The sequence below is a fragment of the Oncorhynchus masou genome, chromosome 10 (genome assembly GCF_036934945.1).
Source record: "Oncorhynchus masou masou isolate Uvic2021 chromosome 10, UVic_Omas_1.1, whole genome shotgun sequence".
Taxonomy (NCBI): Eukaryota; Metazoa; Chordata; class Actinopteri; order Salmoniformes; family Salmonidae; genus Oncorhynchus; species Oncorhynchus masou.
The window spans coordinates 43,474,968-43,488,804 of record NC_088221.1 but is presented as its reverse complement, the minus strand read 5'-3'; the positions used below and the strand labels follow the sequence as shown (position 1 = coordinate 43,488,804).

Sequence of the window (13,837 nt, the reverse complement as noted above, 5' to 3'; positions counted from 1 at the left end):
ATCACATAGAGCTGTTATCCATGTGCTGCCCTCCTTATAAAGTGTAATTCAAAGGGGTAACAACATGAGATGTTTTAAAGCCAGAGGGAACCTGTAGTGATCAGTCCCCTGGCTTAACTATCTGGGTCTCAGGTAATCCCTGTTAGTTGTACATTAAGATCCTCAGTCTGACACATGGAAGTTTCTCCTCTCATCTGTCGTCTCCAGACATGTACAGATGCCCTTTTTGATTTTCACCACTGAGCGCTCTCAGAACCCTCTGCTCCTGAATACTGATTTCTTGTTTATTCGCCAGCGTATGCAGTGTACCTTGATATGAATGTGCACCACATGATTGAAAATGCCCCCACTTACTTCAAACATACTCTTTTTAATGTATAATGGTGTCTGGCTTGCTACCTTTTCTTAGTTACAGTATGCATATGTGTGCAATATGACATATGCAATATGGGAAGGCGACAACATTAGTATGACAAGGTCCAATTGTAATTCTATGTATTATCAATCCCCATTAGTTCCTACGTAGGCAGTAGCTACTCTTCCTGGGGTCCAAAAAAAATCAAGACAATTATACAATTTTCAAAACATTACAATACATTCACAACAGATAAGGGCCAGCTGTGCTGCCCTGTTCTTCCCTGTTCTGCCCTATTCTTTGTTGCATCTGACCACATGACTGGACAGTGTTCCAGTTGTGACAAAACTAGGGCCTAGGACCTGCCCTGTTGATATCTTTGTTAAGAAGACAGAGTAGTGCTTTATTATGGACAGTTCTCAGCTACTGTTGCATCAACATGTTTTGACCATAACAGTTTACCATTCAGGGTTACTCCAAGCAGTTTAGTCTCCTCAACTTGCTCAATTTCCACATTATTCATTCAATTTCCACATTATTCATTACAATATGTAGTTGAGGTTTAGGATTTAGTGAATGACTTGTCCCAAATACAATACTTTTAGGTTTTGAAATATTTAGCACTAATTTATTTCTTGTCACCAATTCTGATACTGACTGCAGCCCTTTAAGAAATTTCACTTGCTGTGGTAGCTGACATGTGTAGAGTATAGAGTCATCACCATACATAGACACACAGGCTTTACTCAGAGCCAGTAGCTGGTCATTAGTAAAGATTGAGAAAAAGTAAGAGGCCTAGACAGCCGCCCTGGGGAATGCCTGACTCTACCTGGATTATGTTGGTGAGGCTTCTATTAAAGAACTCTCTGTGTTCTGTTAGACAGGTAACTCTCCACATTTTTATTTTATTTCACCTTTATTTAACCAGGTAGGCAAGTTGAGAACAAGTTCTCATTTACAATTGCGACCTGGCCAAGATATTGCAAAGCAGTTCGACACATACTGCAACACAGAGTTACACATGGAGTAAAACAAACATACAGTACAAAAATAAGTCTATATACGAGGTGAGCAAATGAGGTAAGATAAGGGAGGTAAAGACAAAAAAAGGCCATTTACTTAGTGTTGGTAACAGGCTGATTGGTTGGCTGTTTGAGCCAGTAAAGGGTGCGTTGCTATTCTTGGGTAGCGGAATTACTTTTCCTTCCCTCCATGCCTGAGGGAACACTATTTCCTGTAGGCTAAGATTGAAGAGATGGCAAATAGGAGTGACAATATAGTCCACTATCATCCTCAATATCGTCCACTATCATCCTCAGTAATTTTCCATCCAGATTGTCAGACCCCGGTGGCATGTCATTGTTGATAGACAACAATACTTTTTTTCAACTCTTCCACACTCATTTTACGGAATTCAAAATTACTATGCTTGTTTTTCATAATTTGGTCAGTTATACTTGGATGTGTAGTTTCATATAAATCATGTATAAAGCATATGTATTTATGTACCATATATTATATTCCTATTTTCAAAGGTAGATGTCTGTGTTTTAGAGTTTCTCAACTAATATCCATTCAGAACTATGGCAAATTTGCCAGCCACTTTGCAATACAATACTTTTTTAACTTTCTCATCAAATTTCTGTCAGACATTTGAGAGCATGATGTATCCCTGTGTTCCTCTGTAGCCATCGATGAGGCATGATGTTTCCCTGTGTTCCTCTGTAGCCATCTATGAGTCATTATGTTTCCTTGTGTTCCTCTGTAGCCATCTATGAGGCATGATGTTTCCCTCTGTTCCTCTGTAGCCATCTATGAGGCATGATGTTTCCCTCTGTTCCTCTGTAGCCAGCTATGAGTCATGATGTTTCCTTGTGTTCCTCTGTAGCCATCTATGAGTCATGATGTTTCCCTGTGTTCCTCTGTAGCCATCTATGAGTCGTGATGTTTCCTTGTGTTCCTCTGTAGCCATCTGAGTCATGATGTTTCCCTGTGTTCCTCTGTAGCCATCTATGAGTCATGATGTTTCCCTGTGTTCCTCTTTAGCTATCTATGAGTCATGATGTTTCCTTGTGTTCCTCTGTAGCCATCTATGAGTCATGATGTTTCCTTGTGTTCCTCTGTAGCCATCTATGAGTCATGATGTTTCCTTGTGTTCCTCTGTAGCCATCTATGAGTCATGATGTTTCCCTGTGTTCCTCTGTAGCCATCTATGAGTCATGATGTTTCCCTGTGTTCCTCTTTAGCTATCTATGAGTCATGATGTTTCCCTGTGTTTCTCTGTAGCCATCTATGAGTCATGATGTTTCCCTGTGTTCCACTGTAGCCATCTATGAGTCATGATGTTTCCTTGTGTTCCTCTGTAGCCATCTATGAGTCATGATGTTTCCTTGTGTTCCTCTGTAGCCATCTATGAGTCATGATGTTTCCCTGTGTTCCTCTGTAGCCATCTATGAGTCGTGATGTTTCCTTGTGTTCCTCTTTAGCTATCTATGAGACATGATGTTTCCCTGTGTTTCTCTGTAGCCATCTATGAGTCATGATGTTTCCCTGTGTTCCTCTGTAGCCATCTATGAGTCATGGTGTTTCCTTGTGTTCCTCTGTAGCCATCTATGAGTCATGATGTTTCCCTGTGTTCCTCTGTAGCCATCTATGAGTCATGATGTTTCCCTGTGTTCCTCTGTAGCCATCTATGAGGCATCATGTGAGGCCTACCGTCTGACTGGCAGCTCCTCAGGCTACTTCTCCATTGATCCAGATGGCAGTGGTCCACTGGCGCCCACACAGGTCTACTGCAACATGACAGGTGAGCTGCCACCGGGGCCCCCAGTTTTGGTAAGAAATATCCGATTCAGTCACTGACAGATCACATTGCTTTGACCCACAGCACAACTGACAGCCAAGCTATCATGTGGAAAATCATTAGGGTTACTCAATATGGACCCGCCCTTTGGTTACAATGAGAGCTTCAAATAAATATTTGGGTAAATATCTGCTGTAAATAAGAACAACGTATTTGTGTAAAAGTGTGCAAAGTTACTCAAAAACAAAAAAAGTGGGAAAAAAAAGTGAACACACAAAATGATCAAGGCTCTGATTCAAGTCTGTGTCTCATGTCTTCAGGGCTTTAGACTTTTGACAGACAGAGTAAAGGAATGAGAGCTTGATGCCTCAACGCTGGCACTCAAGACAATATCCCATTACTTACTGTCATGAGCTTACAGCTCTGACCTTTACGGAGGTAAATGCAACATTTAAGTAATTAAGCAGGTGGTTGGCTGGCTGGCTGGCTGGGTGGTTGGTTGGCTGGCTGGGTGGCTGGCTGGGTCGTTGGCTGGCTGGCTGACTGGCTGGCTGCATGGCTGGCTGCCTGTTGATAGTCTGGCTCAAGATCACAATGTTTGCCTCTTTTTTTTGCCCCCCACAAATCCGAATAATTTTGCATTGAGTCGCCTCAGGTTGACCTCAATTAAAGAATCTCTGAGAGATGTAAACAGCTCTCAGCTTGACAACCTGGGATGTGAATAATCACAGAGTGGAAGAGGATTTCCTCTCAGGCAAGGTAAACACCAATTCCCCCATAGTACATCAAATGGGGGGATGGTAATGAATAGAGGTTCTCACCTCATCGAATCATGCAAACTATTCACCCTTGGTGAGAGAGCCTACAGAAAGTCTTATGTTTGACTGTGGATTACTGTACATGCAGGAAGCCCCTTTTTAATCAACCTAATCATTAATTCAACATGTTTATTTGGATATTGGCTTGTACTAAGTCAAAGCTTGTTAATGTGTCCAAGGTTTTATAATCAAAAGGTTCACAATGACACAACCAACCGGCTCTGCACATCATTTACAGCATGTTACAGGTCAAAATGTCTTCAGGTTTGTGTTTTGTTCTATGTTGTGTTGTAGAGAACAAGGTGTGGACAGTAGTGACCCACAACAGCACAGATCCAGTCAGGGTCCAGGGTTCTACACTACAGAAGCCCTACGTTATGAAGTTTAACTACAGCGCCTCACCTGAACAACTGATGGCCCTCGTGTCCGGGTCAGAGCAATGTCAACAGGAAGTTATGTACAGCTGTAGGAAGTCCCGCCTCTTCAACACCAGAGGTGAGTTGGGTTGATAGCATCCTGTTCATCTTATAAAGTCAAACTTAGACATGTTCCCAGATGGACCTGTTCCATAATATGACTGGTTAGTATTCTAAGGATGAACCTGACTGACCTGAGTGTGTGAATATACGCTCAATCCTCTAAACATTGATCCCATTATCTTGCAATAACTTGAAAGGCTACCGCCCAGCATGTTTCTGAGCATCAATCTTCAATTGCTTTGAGAGCAAACGGTCTCTCAGGCATCTCACATTTGCTCCTAAATCATGAAACATTCATGAAGTTCTGAATTCCCTGATTCCCTGGCTGTCATGTGTGCGCAAACAAACAAGTTAATTTTCACAGTGGATCAATAAGAGACAGGAAACAAGTCATTTCATGGGCTATATATGAACAGTGTCAGATGGAACATGAATACTGTAGGTTGTTTTCTGCTGGCTGTCGTGCTTCAACACATATATTCTCTCTATAGAAGATCAATGATGTTCAGCCCCTCTGTCATACACAGCATGTTACTTAGCTGTTCAACAAATATAGCGATCAATAATTGTTAATTATTAGACCAATTTGGCAAATGGATTTATGTAAATTTGCATGATTTAAAAAGTGTATTTTTGTGAACTCATACATCACACCGTAATGAATGTGTAACCTGCACGCATTAATGGAATATGGTTCACATTAGTTTAATATGTTTGATTGTTATTCATTGTTTGTCATTTTCATTTGTTTAATTATGTGCCTGTAGTGTTGGGCACAGGCAACAGCTGCAGCTTGTAATATGACAAGAAAAGGCCAATTAGCATCCACAATGACACTGTAATTTTGACTCGTCTTCTCGATTCATTATACCGTTTCATCTACAGGGCATTCGGAAAGTATTCAGACCCCTTGATTTTATCCACATTTTGTTATGTTACAGCCTTATTCTAAAATTGATTAAATTCTTATTTTTCCTCATAAATCTACACACAATACTCCTTAATGATAAATGCAAAACATGTTTCCAGAAATTAGCAAATGTTTTAAAAATAAAAAAATGAAATATTACATTTACATAAGTATTCATACCCTTTACTCAGTACTTTGTTGAATCACCATTGGCAGTGTTTACAGCTTCAAGTCTTCTTGGGTATGATGCTACAAGCTTGGCACACCTGTTTTTGGGGAGTCCCATTCTTCTCTGCAGATGCTCTCAAGCTCTGTCAGGATGGATGGGGAGTTCAAGTCCGGGCTCTGCCTGGGCCACTCAAGGACATCCAGGGACTTGTCCCGAAGCGACTCCTGCGTTGTCTTAGCTGTGTGCTTAGGGTCGTTGTCCTGTTGGAAGGTGAATCTTCGCCTCAGCCTGAGCGCTCTGGAGGAGGTTTTCATCAAGGATCTCTCAGTACTTTGTTCAGTTCATCTTTCCCTGGATCCTGACTAGTCTCCAAGCCCCTGCTGCTGAAAAACATCTCAGCATGATGCTGCCACCACCATGCTTCACCGTAGGGATGGTGCCAAAGTGTTCAATCTTGGTTTCATCTTGCTTCTCATGGTCTGAGACGCTTTAGGTGCCTTTTGGCAAACTCCAAGCGGGCTGTCATGTGCCTTTTTACTGAAGAATGCCTTCCGTCTGGCCACTCTACCACAAAGGCCTGATTGGTGGAGTGCTGCAGAGATCGTTGTCCTTCTAGAAGGTTCTCCCATCTCCACAGAGCAACTCTTGAGTTATTTCTGTTTTTAAGATTTGAATACATTTGCTAAAATTCTAAAAAGCTGTTTTTGCTTTGTCATTATAGGGTATTGTGTGTAGATTGATAAAAAACAACATATTTTTATCCATTTTTAGTTTAAGGCTGTAACGTAACAAAATGTGGAAAAAGTCAAGGGGTCTAAATACTTTCCGAATGCGCTGTATCAATGTACCGTTTCAGTACTAAGGATGCACATTGGCACATTATTTGTCATGACTACTAACACAGAATGATAAACAACAATTAATTTGTCTAGTATTAAGCTTTCAAATATTTGCCCAACACTGGAACATACTCTGATTTAAATAGGCAGCAACACTGGAACGTATCTGATTTAAATAGGCAAGCAACACTGGAACGTACTCTGATTTAAATAGGCAGCAACACTGGAACGTATCTGATTTAAATAGGCAGCAACACTGGAACGTATCTGATTTAAATAGGCAAGCAACACTGGAACGTACTCTGATTTAAATAGGCAGCAACACTGGAACGTATCTGATTTAAATAGGCAAGCAACACTGGAACGTACTCTGATTTAAATAGGCAAGCAACACTGGAACGTACTCTGATTTAAATAGGCAAACAACACTGGAACATATCTGATTTAAATAGGCAAGCAACACTGGAACGTACTCTGATTTAAATAGGCAAGCAACACTGGAGCCAAAGAAGACTGTTTCATTGTCAATATTGTACCTCTGTTTATTTCAAGACCTCAAAGTAAGTTCCATGAGAGGGCATCTGTAATGTGTGCGGGTTTGAAATGTAACAGAATGTAGTTGTGTTGATAGAAGCCTATATCTATGCAGAGGGCTGAGAGGATACTTCCTGCAGGCCTGTAGTGTCTCTCAGGCAGAGTCATGTTGTGTTGATAGAAGCCTATATCTATGCAGAGGGCTGAGAGGATACTTCCTGCAGGCCTGTAGTGTCTCTCAGGCAGAGTCATGTTGTGTTGATAGAAGCCTATATCTATGCAGAGAACTGAGAGGATACTTCCTGCAGGCCTGTAGTGTCTCTCAGGCAGAGTCATGTTGTGTTGATAGAAGCCTATATCTATGCAGAGGGCTGAGAGGATACTTCCTGCAGGCCTGTAGTGTCTCTCAGGCAGAGTCATGTTGTGTTGATAGAAGCCTATATCTATGCAGAGGCCTGAGAGGATACTTCCTGCCGGCCTGTAGTGTCTCTCAGGCAGAGTCATGTTGTGGGACAGAAGACTGTAGCAGGGCCACTTACAGATGCTCCAGGAAATGAACCCTGCGAGTCTAAATGACATCACTGAGGACTCATTGACACAATGCCATGGGATACCAAAAGATGCCCAGGGCTCTAATCACATTCACTGTGCAGATTCTGTTTCTCTACATGTGGACCTAATTGTAATCCTGTGACTGGTCCAGATGGCAGCCCCTGTCCTGGTGGGTGGACCAGAGTGGAGAGAGACGGACCTACTGGGGAGGCTTCCTGCCAGGTGTTCAGCAGTGTTCCTGCAGCCTGGAGGAGAACTGCATGGACATGAACTACTTCTGCAACTGTGATGCCGACACAGACTCATGGTAACTAGGCAAATATGTCTCTCTGTGTATCTACTGGGCTGTTCATTGATCAATATCAAGGCTGGACAGACCTTTGCGTTTGTCTTTTTGATCATAATGAACATGTTTTTGGCGCATTACTTACTTTCCATATAGAACTTTAAATACAGGGATCTTCATCACAATTCAACTGCTGCAAAACATTTACTATACGAAGGTATAAATCACTATAAAACATATTCAACTGCAGTTCTTATGATAATATTCTTTATTACATCATTTGTTTTAAACTAGAATTCTGTTGTGTACATTATTTTTAAACTTTTATTCTCACCCTGTGTGCCCTCATGTAATTTTGCATTTGGGGAACATAATTTGCATATCTCCTGAGATACAGTCCAGACCTTGATCGATCACTCCATCTTTATAGTGTTTATTCTGAAGTTTCAATGCTGACTGAGGATTGGATTAGTTTATCTGTGGTGAAATGAAGAGGCTTCTCTCTCTCTGTCTATTGCAGGGCTAATGACACAGGAGTACTTTCTTACAAAGAGCACTTACCAGTGAGTGAGATCGTGATTGGAGACACCAACAGAACAGGCTCTGAGGCGCTCTACAGAATCGGCCCGCTGCGTTGTTATGGCGACAGTAGGTGAACTGTTTTATTTTGTAACATTTGGTCCCTTTGAACATCCTTGTTTTTCCAGGCAAAATGCTGAGTAACTATTGACTGTGTTCAAACTTAGAAAGTACGTGTATTTCCTGTTTTCTAGAGTCTGTGTGGAATGCAGCGTCCTTCTACCAGGAGTCATCCTACCTGCACTTCCCCACCCTCCAGGCAGAGCTCAGCGCTGACATCTCCTTCTACTTCAAGACCAGCGCTCCCTCAGGAGTCTTCCTGGAGAACGTGGGCCTCAAGGACTTCATCAGAGTGGAGCTCAGCTGTGAGTTTGTTGCCGTACTCTCACGCACGCACGCACGCACGCACGCACACACACACACACACACACACACACACACACACACACACACACACACACACACACACACACACACACACACACACACACACACACACACACACACACACACACGCACACGCACACACCAGGATCCATTTGGAGGAGGCCAGTGGTTTGAAATCATAAATATTCTGTTTTCTGATGAAAGCACTTCCCAGCTACAGTAGTCTACATTTGACATGCAGTTTGAAAAATGTGCAAGATGTCACTCCTGACCTGCGCTGCATAATTTAATTCTAATGACACACACAGTGCTCTGTTATCAAGCTGTCAAGCCTCTAATAACATTTTCCTTGGCAGCCATGTAAACAGCGGCTGTTGAAGAAAATAATGATCAAACTACATTGTGAATGTACTGGCTAGCACCGTCTTGAGTTCAAAATGAGTCTGTAAAAGCTTATCTTGAAGTCTTTCGTAATATTCCATTTGGAGCTCTGAAATAAGTGCAGTGTGTATGCATATATAATATGACTGTAAGGTACTGTGGGAGGTTGGATGGATGAAGACGTAGGATGAGGTTGGGGGTGGAGGCTAACTTCTTTTTATGTATTTTATTTACATACAGGTGGATGCAAGCTTTTCAATTATATTAATTTGTGTATTGCATCTATAGCCCCCGCTTCCCCCCAACAAGAAAATAACAAATTGTGTCAAGATTTGGTCACAAATAAATCCTTTGAAGATCAATGCATCACATTGTATCTCATCGACATAAAACAAAATGGTGTCCCATAGAAAAGAGGAGTCTCAGATTCACTACTGACACTGTCAGCTTGTGTCCCCGTTCTGTTCCCCCAGCTCCGTTCACAGTGACGTTCTCCTTTGATGTGGGAAACGGGCCGGTGGTCCTGGCCATTAAGTCCCACATGCCCCTGAATGACAGGCAGTGGCACTATGTGAGGGCGGAGCGCAGCGTGAAGGAGGCCTCACTGCAGGTGGACCAGCTGCCCCTGCGCTTCCTGGAAGCTCCATCTGAGGGACACCTCCGCCTCAGTCTCAACAGCCAGCTGTTTGTGGGTAGGACTGGCCTCATAATCTCAGTCTCAACAGCCAGCTGTTTGTGGGTAGGACTGGCCTCATAATCTCAGTCTCAACAGCCAGCTGTTTGTGGGTAGGACTGGCCTCATAATCTCAGTCTCAACAGCCAGCTGTTTGTGGGTAGGACTGGCCTCATAGTCTCAGTCTCAACAGCCAGCTGTGTGTTGGTAAGGCTATTCTCATAGTCTCAGTCTCAACAGCCAGCTGTGTGTTGTTAGGGCTGTTCTCATAGTTTCAGTCTCAACAGCCAGCTGTGTGTTGGTAGGGCTAGGATGAACAGCCCCTCTGTGGATTAAAATGTACATAGAGCAGATCTAAATGTGTTACCATATAAACCATATAAATGAGTTGTAACTAATACAGTATTTTCAAACACAAAGCCCATAGCAAGTACTTCTGTTTCAATCCCGGCATCTCCACCATTGTTTGGGCATCTCCACCATTGTTTGGGCATCTCCTCCATTGTTTGGGCATCTCCTCCATTGTTTGGGCATCTCCACCATTGTTTGGGCATCTCCTCCATTGTTTGGGCATCTCCACCATTGTTTGGGCATCTCCATTGTTTGGGCATCTCCATTGTTTGGGCATCTCCACCATTGTTTGGGCATCTCCATTGTTTGGGCATCTCCACCATTGTTTGGGCATCTCCACCATTGTTTGGGCATCTCCATTGTTTGGGCATCTCCACCATTGTTTGGGCATCTCCATTGTTTGGGCATCTCGATTCTTTGGGCATCTCCATTGTTTGGGCATCTCCACCATTGTTTGGGCATCTCCACCATTGTTTGGGCATCTCCACCATTGTTTGGGCATCTCCACCATTGTTTGGGCATCTCCATTGTTTGGGCATCTCCACCATTGTTTGGGCATCTCCTCCATTGTTTGGGCATCTCCACCATTGTTTGGGCATCTCCACCATTGTTTGGGCATCTCCACCATTGTTTGGGCATCTCCATTGTTTGGGCATCTCCACCATTGTTTGGGCATCTCCACCATTGTTTGGCTCCCGAGTGGCGCAGCGGTTTAAGACACTGCATCTCAGTGCAAATGCTGTCACTGCAGTCCCTGATTCGAATGCATCACATCCTGGAAGTTGGGTGGCGCACAATTGGCCCAGCGTCAATAATTATTTTACCTTTATTTAACTGGACAAGTCAGTTAAGAACAAACTCTTATTCCTAGGCTGTTTCAATGACGGCCGATGAACAGGGGCAGAACGACAGCCTGTTCAGGGGCAGAACGACAGATTTGTACCTTGTCAGCTCGGGGATAGGAATTTGCAACCTTTCAGTTACTAGTCCAACGCTCTAACCACTAGGCAACCCTGCCGTCCCATACCTGAATACCTGAAATATTATTTGAACCCAGGTCTGGTTATAACATTGTAATAAACATATGAACTAGTTATAACCTGTGGTTCCTCCAGGGGGAACAGCAGCTAGTACTCAGTAGAATGTGATGCGTTAGACTAATTGTGTTATAACACTGTAATAAACATATGAACTAGTTATAACCTGTCGTCCCTCTTCCAGGGGGAACAGCAGCTAGTACTCAGTAGAATGTGATGCGTTATAGACTAATTGTGTTATAACACTGTAATAAACATGTGCACTAGTAATAACCTGTCGTCCCTCTTCCAGGGGGAACAGCAGCTAGGCAGAGGGGCTTCTTGGGTTGCATCAGAACTCTGACTATAAACGGTGTGACCTTTAACCTGGAGGAGCGGGCTAAGATGACCCCGGGGGTGAGTGCTGGCTGCCCCGGCCACTGCAGTGGCTCCAGCAGTCTCTGCCACAACAGCGGGAGGTGCATTGAGAAGAACAGCGGCTACGTCTGTGACTGCTCTCAGTCTGCCTATGGGGGGCCCTCCTGCAAGGAAGGTGTGAAACGCATAGTAACTCCATCACAGAGGTTAAGGGTTTGATTGAACTATGATGTTCTTTCATCTATTCATTCTGATGCTGAATCTATGATTCTAACCTTTAACTTCAAGTGTACATACAAAACATGCACTTCCAGTTTGTATAGTATCATTTCTAACAGCTGGGTGAAAAGTTCCCTCGCCATGCTGCAGTCAGGAGAAGTTGATTAAAACAGCCCTTTTACAGAAATCTAACATCGCTCAGAGGTGATGAAAACCTTGAATATTTAGTGTTTTCATGTGAAATATTCGATGCCAGCAAAGATCTTAGGCCAAAGATCTTATCAAGATCTTATCCTCAGTCCTAATGTTCACTTGCTCTTGAAGTATTGAAGTGGAGGTGTTGAGATCAGTGGCAGAGTGCAGATTGGAGTCCATCTGAAGAAGAGATCAAAGAGGGATGAGATGAGATGACAGATCCTTCCTCCTCCGCTGTCTTTGGTCTGTCTCTGCTCTCACATTCACACTAATCTAGGCCTCCATTATCATGGAGCAGACAAGCCTGAAATATTCCACTGGTCTGAAATACAATAGTCTCACGTTGATCCAATCCCACCACCGTAGCATCTGGAACACAGAACTTACACAATATTGTTATTTTTTAAAGCTTTTTTCTTTTTACTTTTAGATGGCCCTAAACATATTAGCAGAATGGCAGATGCTATTTAAGTTGCTGCCTCTGGGGTAGTTACTATAGCATGATGGCTAGCAACAAGTAAGAGAGGACCATATTGTGCTGGACTGTCACCCATGATAAAATGCATTACCTAACCCATGCTCTCTCTCCCTGTCCCTACAGAGGTGTCTGTGTCGTTTAACAGAGAGTCGTCGGTGACCTACACCTTCCAGGAGCCTTTCTCTGTGATGCAGAATAGGAGCTTCCAGGCCTCCAGTGTCTACAGAGGGAACAGCAGGGCCAGAGAGAACATGGCTTTCATCTTCATGACCACACAGAGCCCTGCCATGCTGCTCACTGTCAGCACCTTCAGCCAGCAGTACATAGCAGTCATCCTGGCACGCAACGGTAGGGACACGTCTAGGATTATCAAGGTAGGCTTCAACCCTTTGAATTCACGGTTTAACCCAGCTTGTGTTGTGGTCTACAGGGAGTATCCAGATCTGGTACCATCTCCATGTGGACAGGAGGCCAGATGTGTTCAGTCCCAGACCCTCCAGCCTGGCAGACGGACGCCTCCACCGTATCAGAATCCACCGTGAGGGAAAAGACGTCTACCTACAGGTGAGCAAAGGATAAATATGGGATTTTTACAACAAATGGGATTCCTACATTTGATGTATGAAATAGAAATGTAGGAACAGGAGAGGGTGAGGAGCAGGGGAGAGAGAATAGGGTGAGGAGCAGAGAGTGGGGAGCAGGGGAGAGAGAATAGGGTGAGGAGCAGGAGGGTGAGGAGCAGGGGAGAGAGAATAGGGTGAGGAGCAGAGAGTGAGGAGCAGGGGAGAGAGGATAGGGTGAGGAGCAGGGGAGAGAGAACAGGGTGAGGAACAGAGAGTGAGGAGCAGGGGAGAGAGAATAGGGTGAGGAACAGAGGGTGAGGAACAGGGGAGAGAGAATAGGGTGAGGAACAGAGAGTGAGGAGCAGGGGAGAGAGAATAGGGTGAGGAGCAGCAGAGAGAGAATAGGGTGAGGAACAGTAGAGATTGAGGAGGGTGAGGAACAGTAGAGATTGAGGAGGGTGAGGAGTAGGGCGGTGAAGAGGGTGAAGAGCAGGAGGGTGCGGAGTAGGGGGTGAAGAGGGTGAGGAGTAGGGGGTGAGGAGGGTGAGGAGTAGGGCGGTGAAGAGGGTGAGGACCAGGAGGGTGAGGTGTAGGGGGTGAAGAGGGTGAGGAGTAGGAGGTGAAGAGGGTGAGGAGTGGGGGGTGAAGAGGGTGAGGAGCAGGATGTGAGGAGGGTGAGTAGTAGGGGGTGAAGAGGGTGAAGAGGGTGAGGAGTAGGGGGTGGGGTGAAGAGGGTGAGGAGTAGGGGGTGAAGAGGGTGAGGAGTAGGGGGTGAAGAGGGTGAGGAGCAGGGGGTGAAGAGGGTGAGGAGCAGGGGGTGAAGAGGGTGAGGAGCAGGAGGGTGAGGAGGGTGAGGAGCAGGGGGTGAGGAG

General features: G+C 44.3%; 1 protein-coding gene across 1 annotated transcript in view; it reads left to right on the top strand.

Annotated features, from left to right (window-relative positions):
• The window catches only part of LOC135547002 (contactin-associated protein-like 5), a 58,829-nt gene that overhangs the window by 35,413 nt on the left and 9,579 nt on the right, over window positions 1–13,837 (top strand). The window contains exons 11-20 of the mRNA XM_064975563.1: window positions 3,042–3,161; window positions 4,271–4,471; window positions 4,532–4,539; window positions 7,618–7,766; window positions 8,266–8,393; window positions 8,519–8,689; window positions 9,566–9,784; window positions 11,446–11,685; window positions 12,526–12,750; window positions 12,833–12,966. Coding sequence (XP_064831635.1) covers window positions 3,042–3,161; window positions 4,271–4,471; window positions 4,532–4,539; window positions 7,618–7,766; window positions 8,266–8,393; window positions 8,519–8,689; window positions 9,566–9,784; window positions 11,446–11,685; window positions 12,526–12,750; window positions 12,833–12,966 — 1,595 coding nt within the window. The remainder of the gene's footprint in view (window positions 1–3,041; window positions 3,162–4,270; window positions 4,472–4,531; window positions 4,540–7,617; window positions 7,767–8,265; window positions 8,394–8,518; window positions 8,690–9,565; window positions 9,785–11,445; window positions 11,686–12,525; window positions 12,751–12,832; window positions 12,967–13,837) is intronic.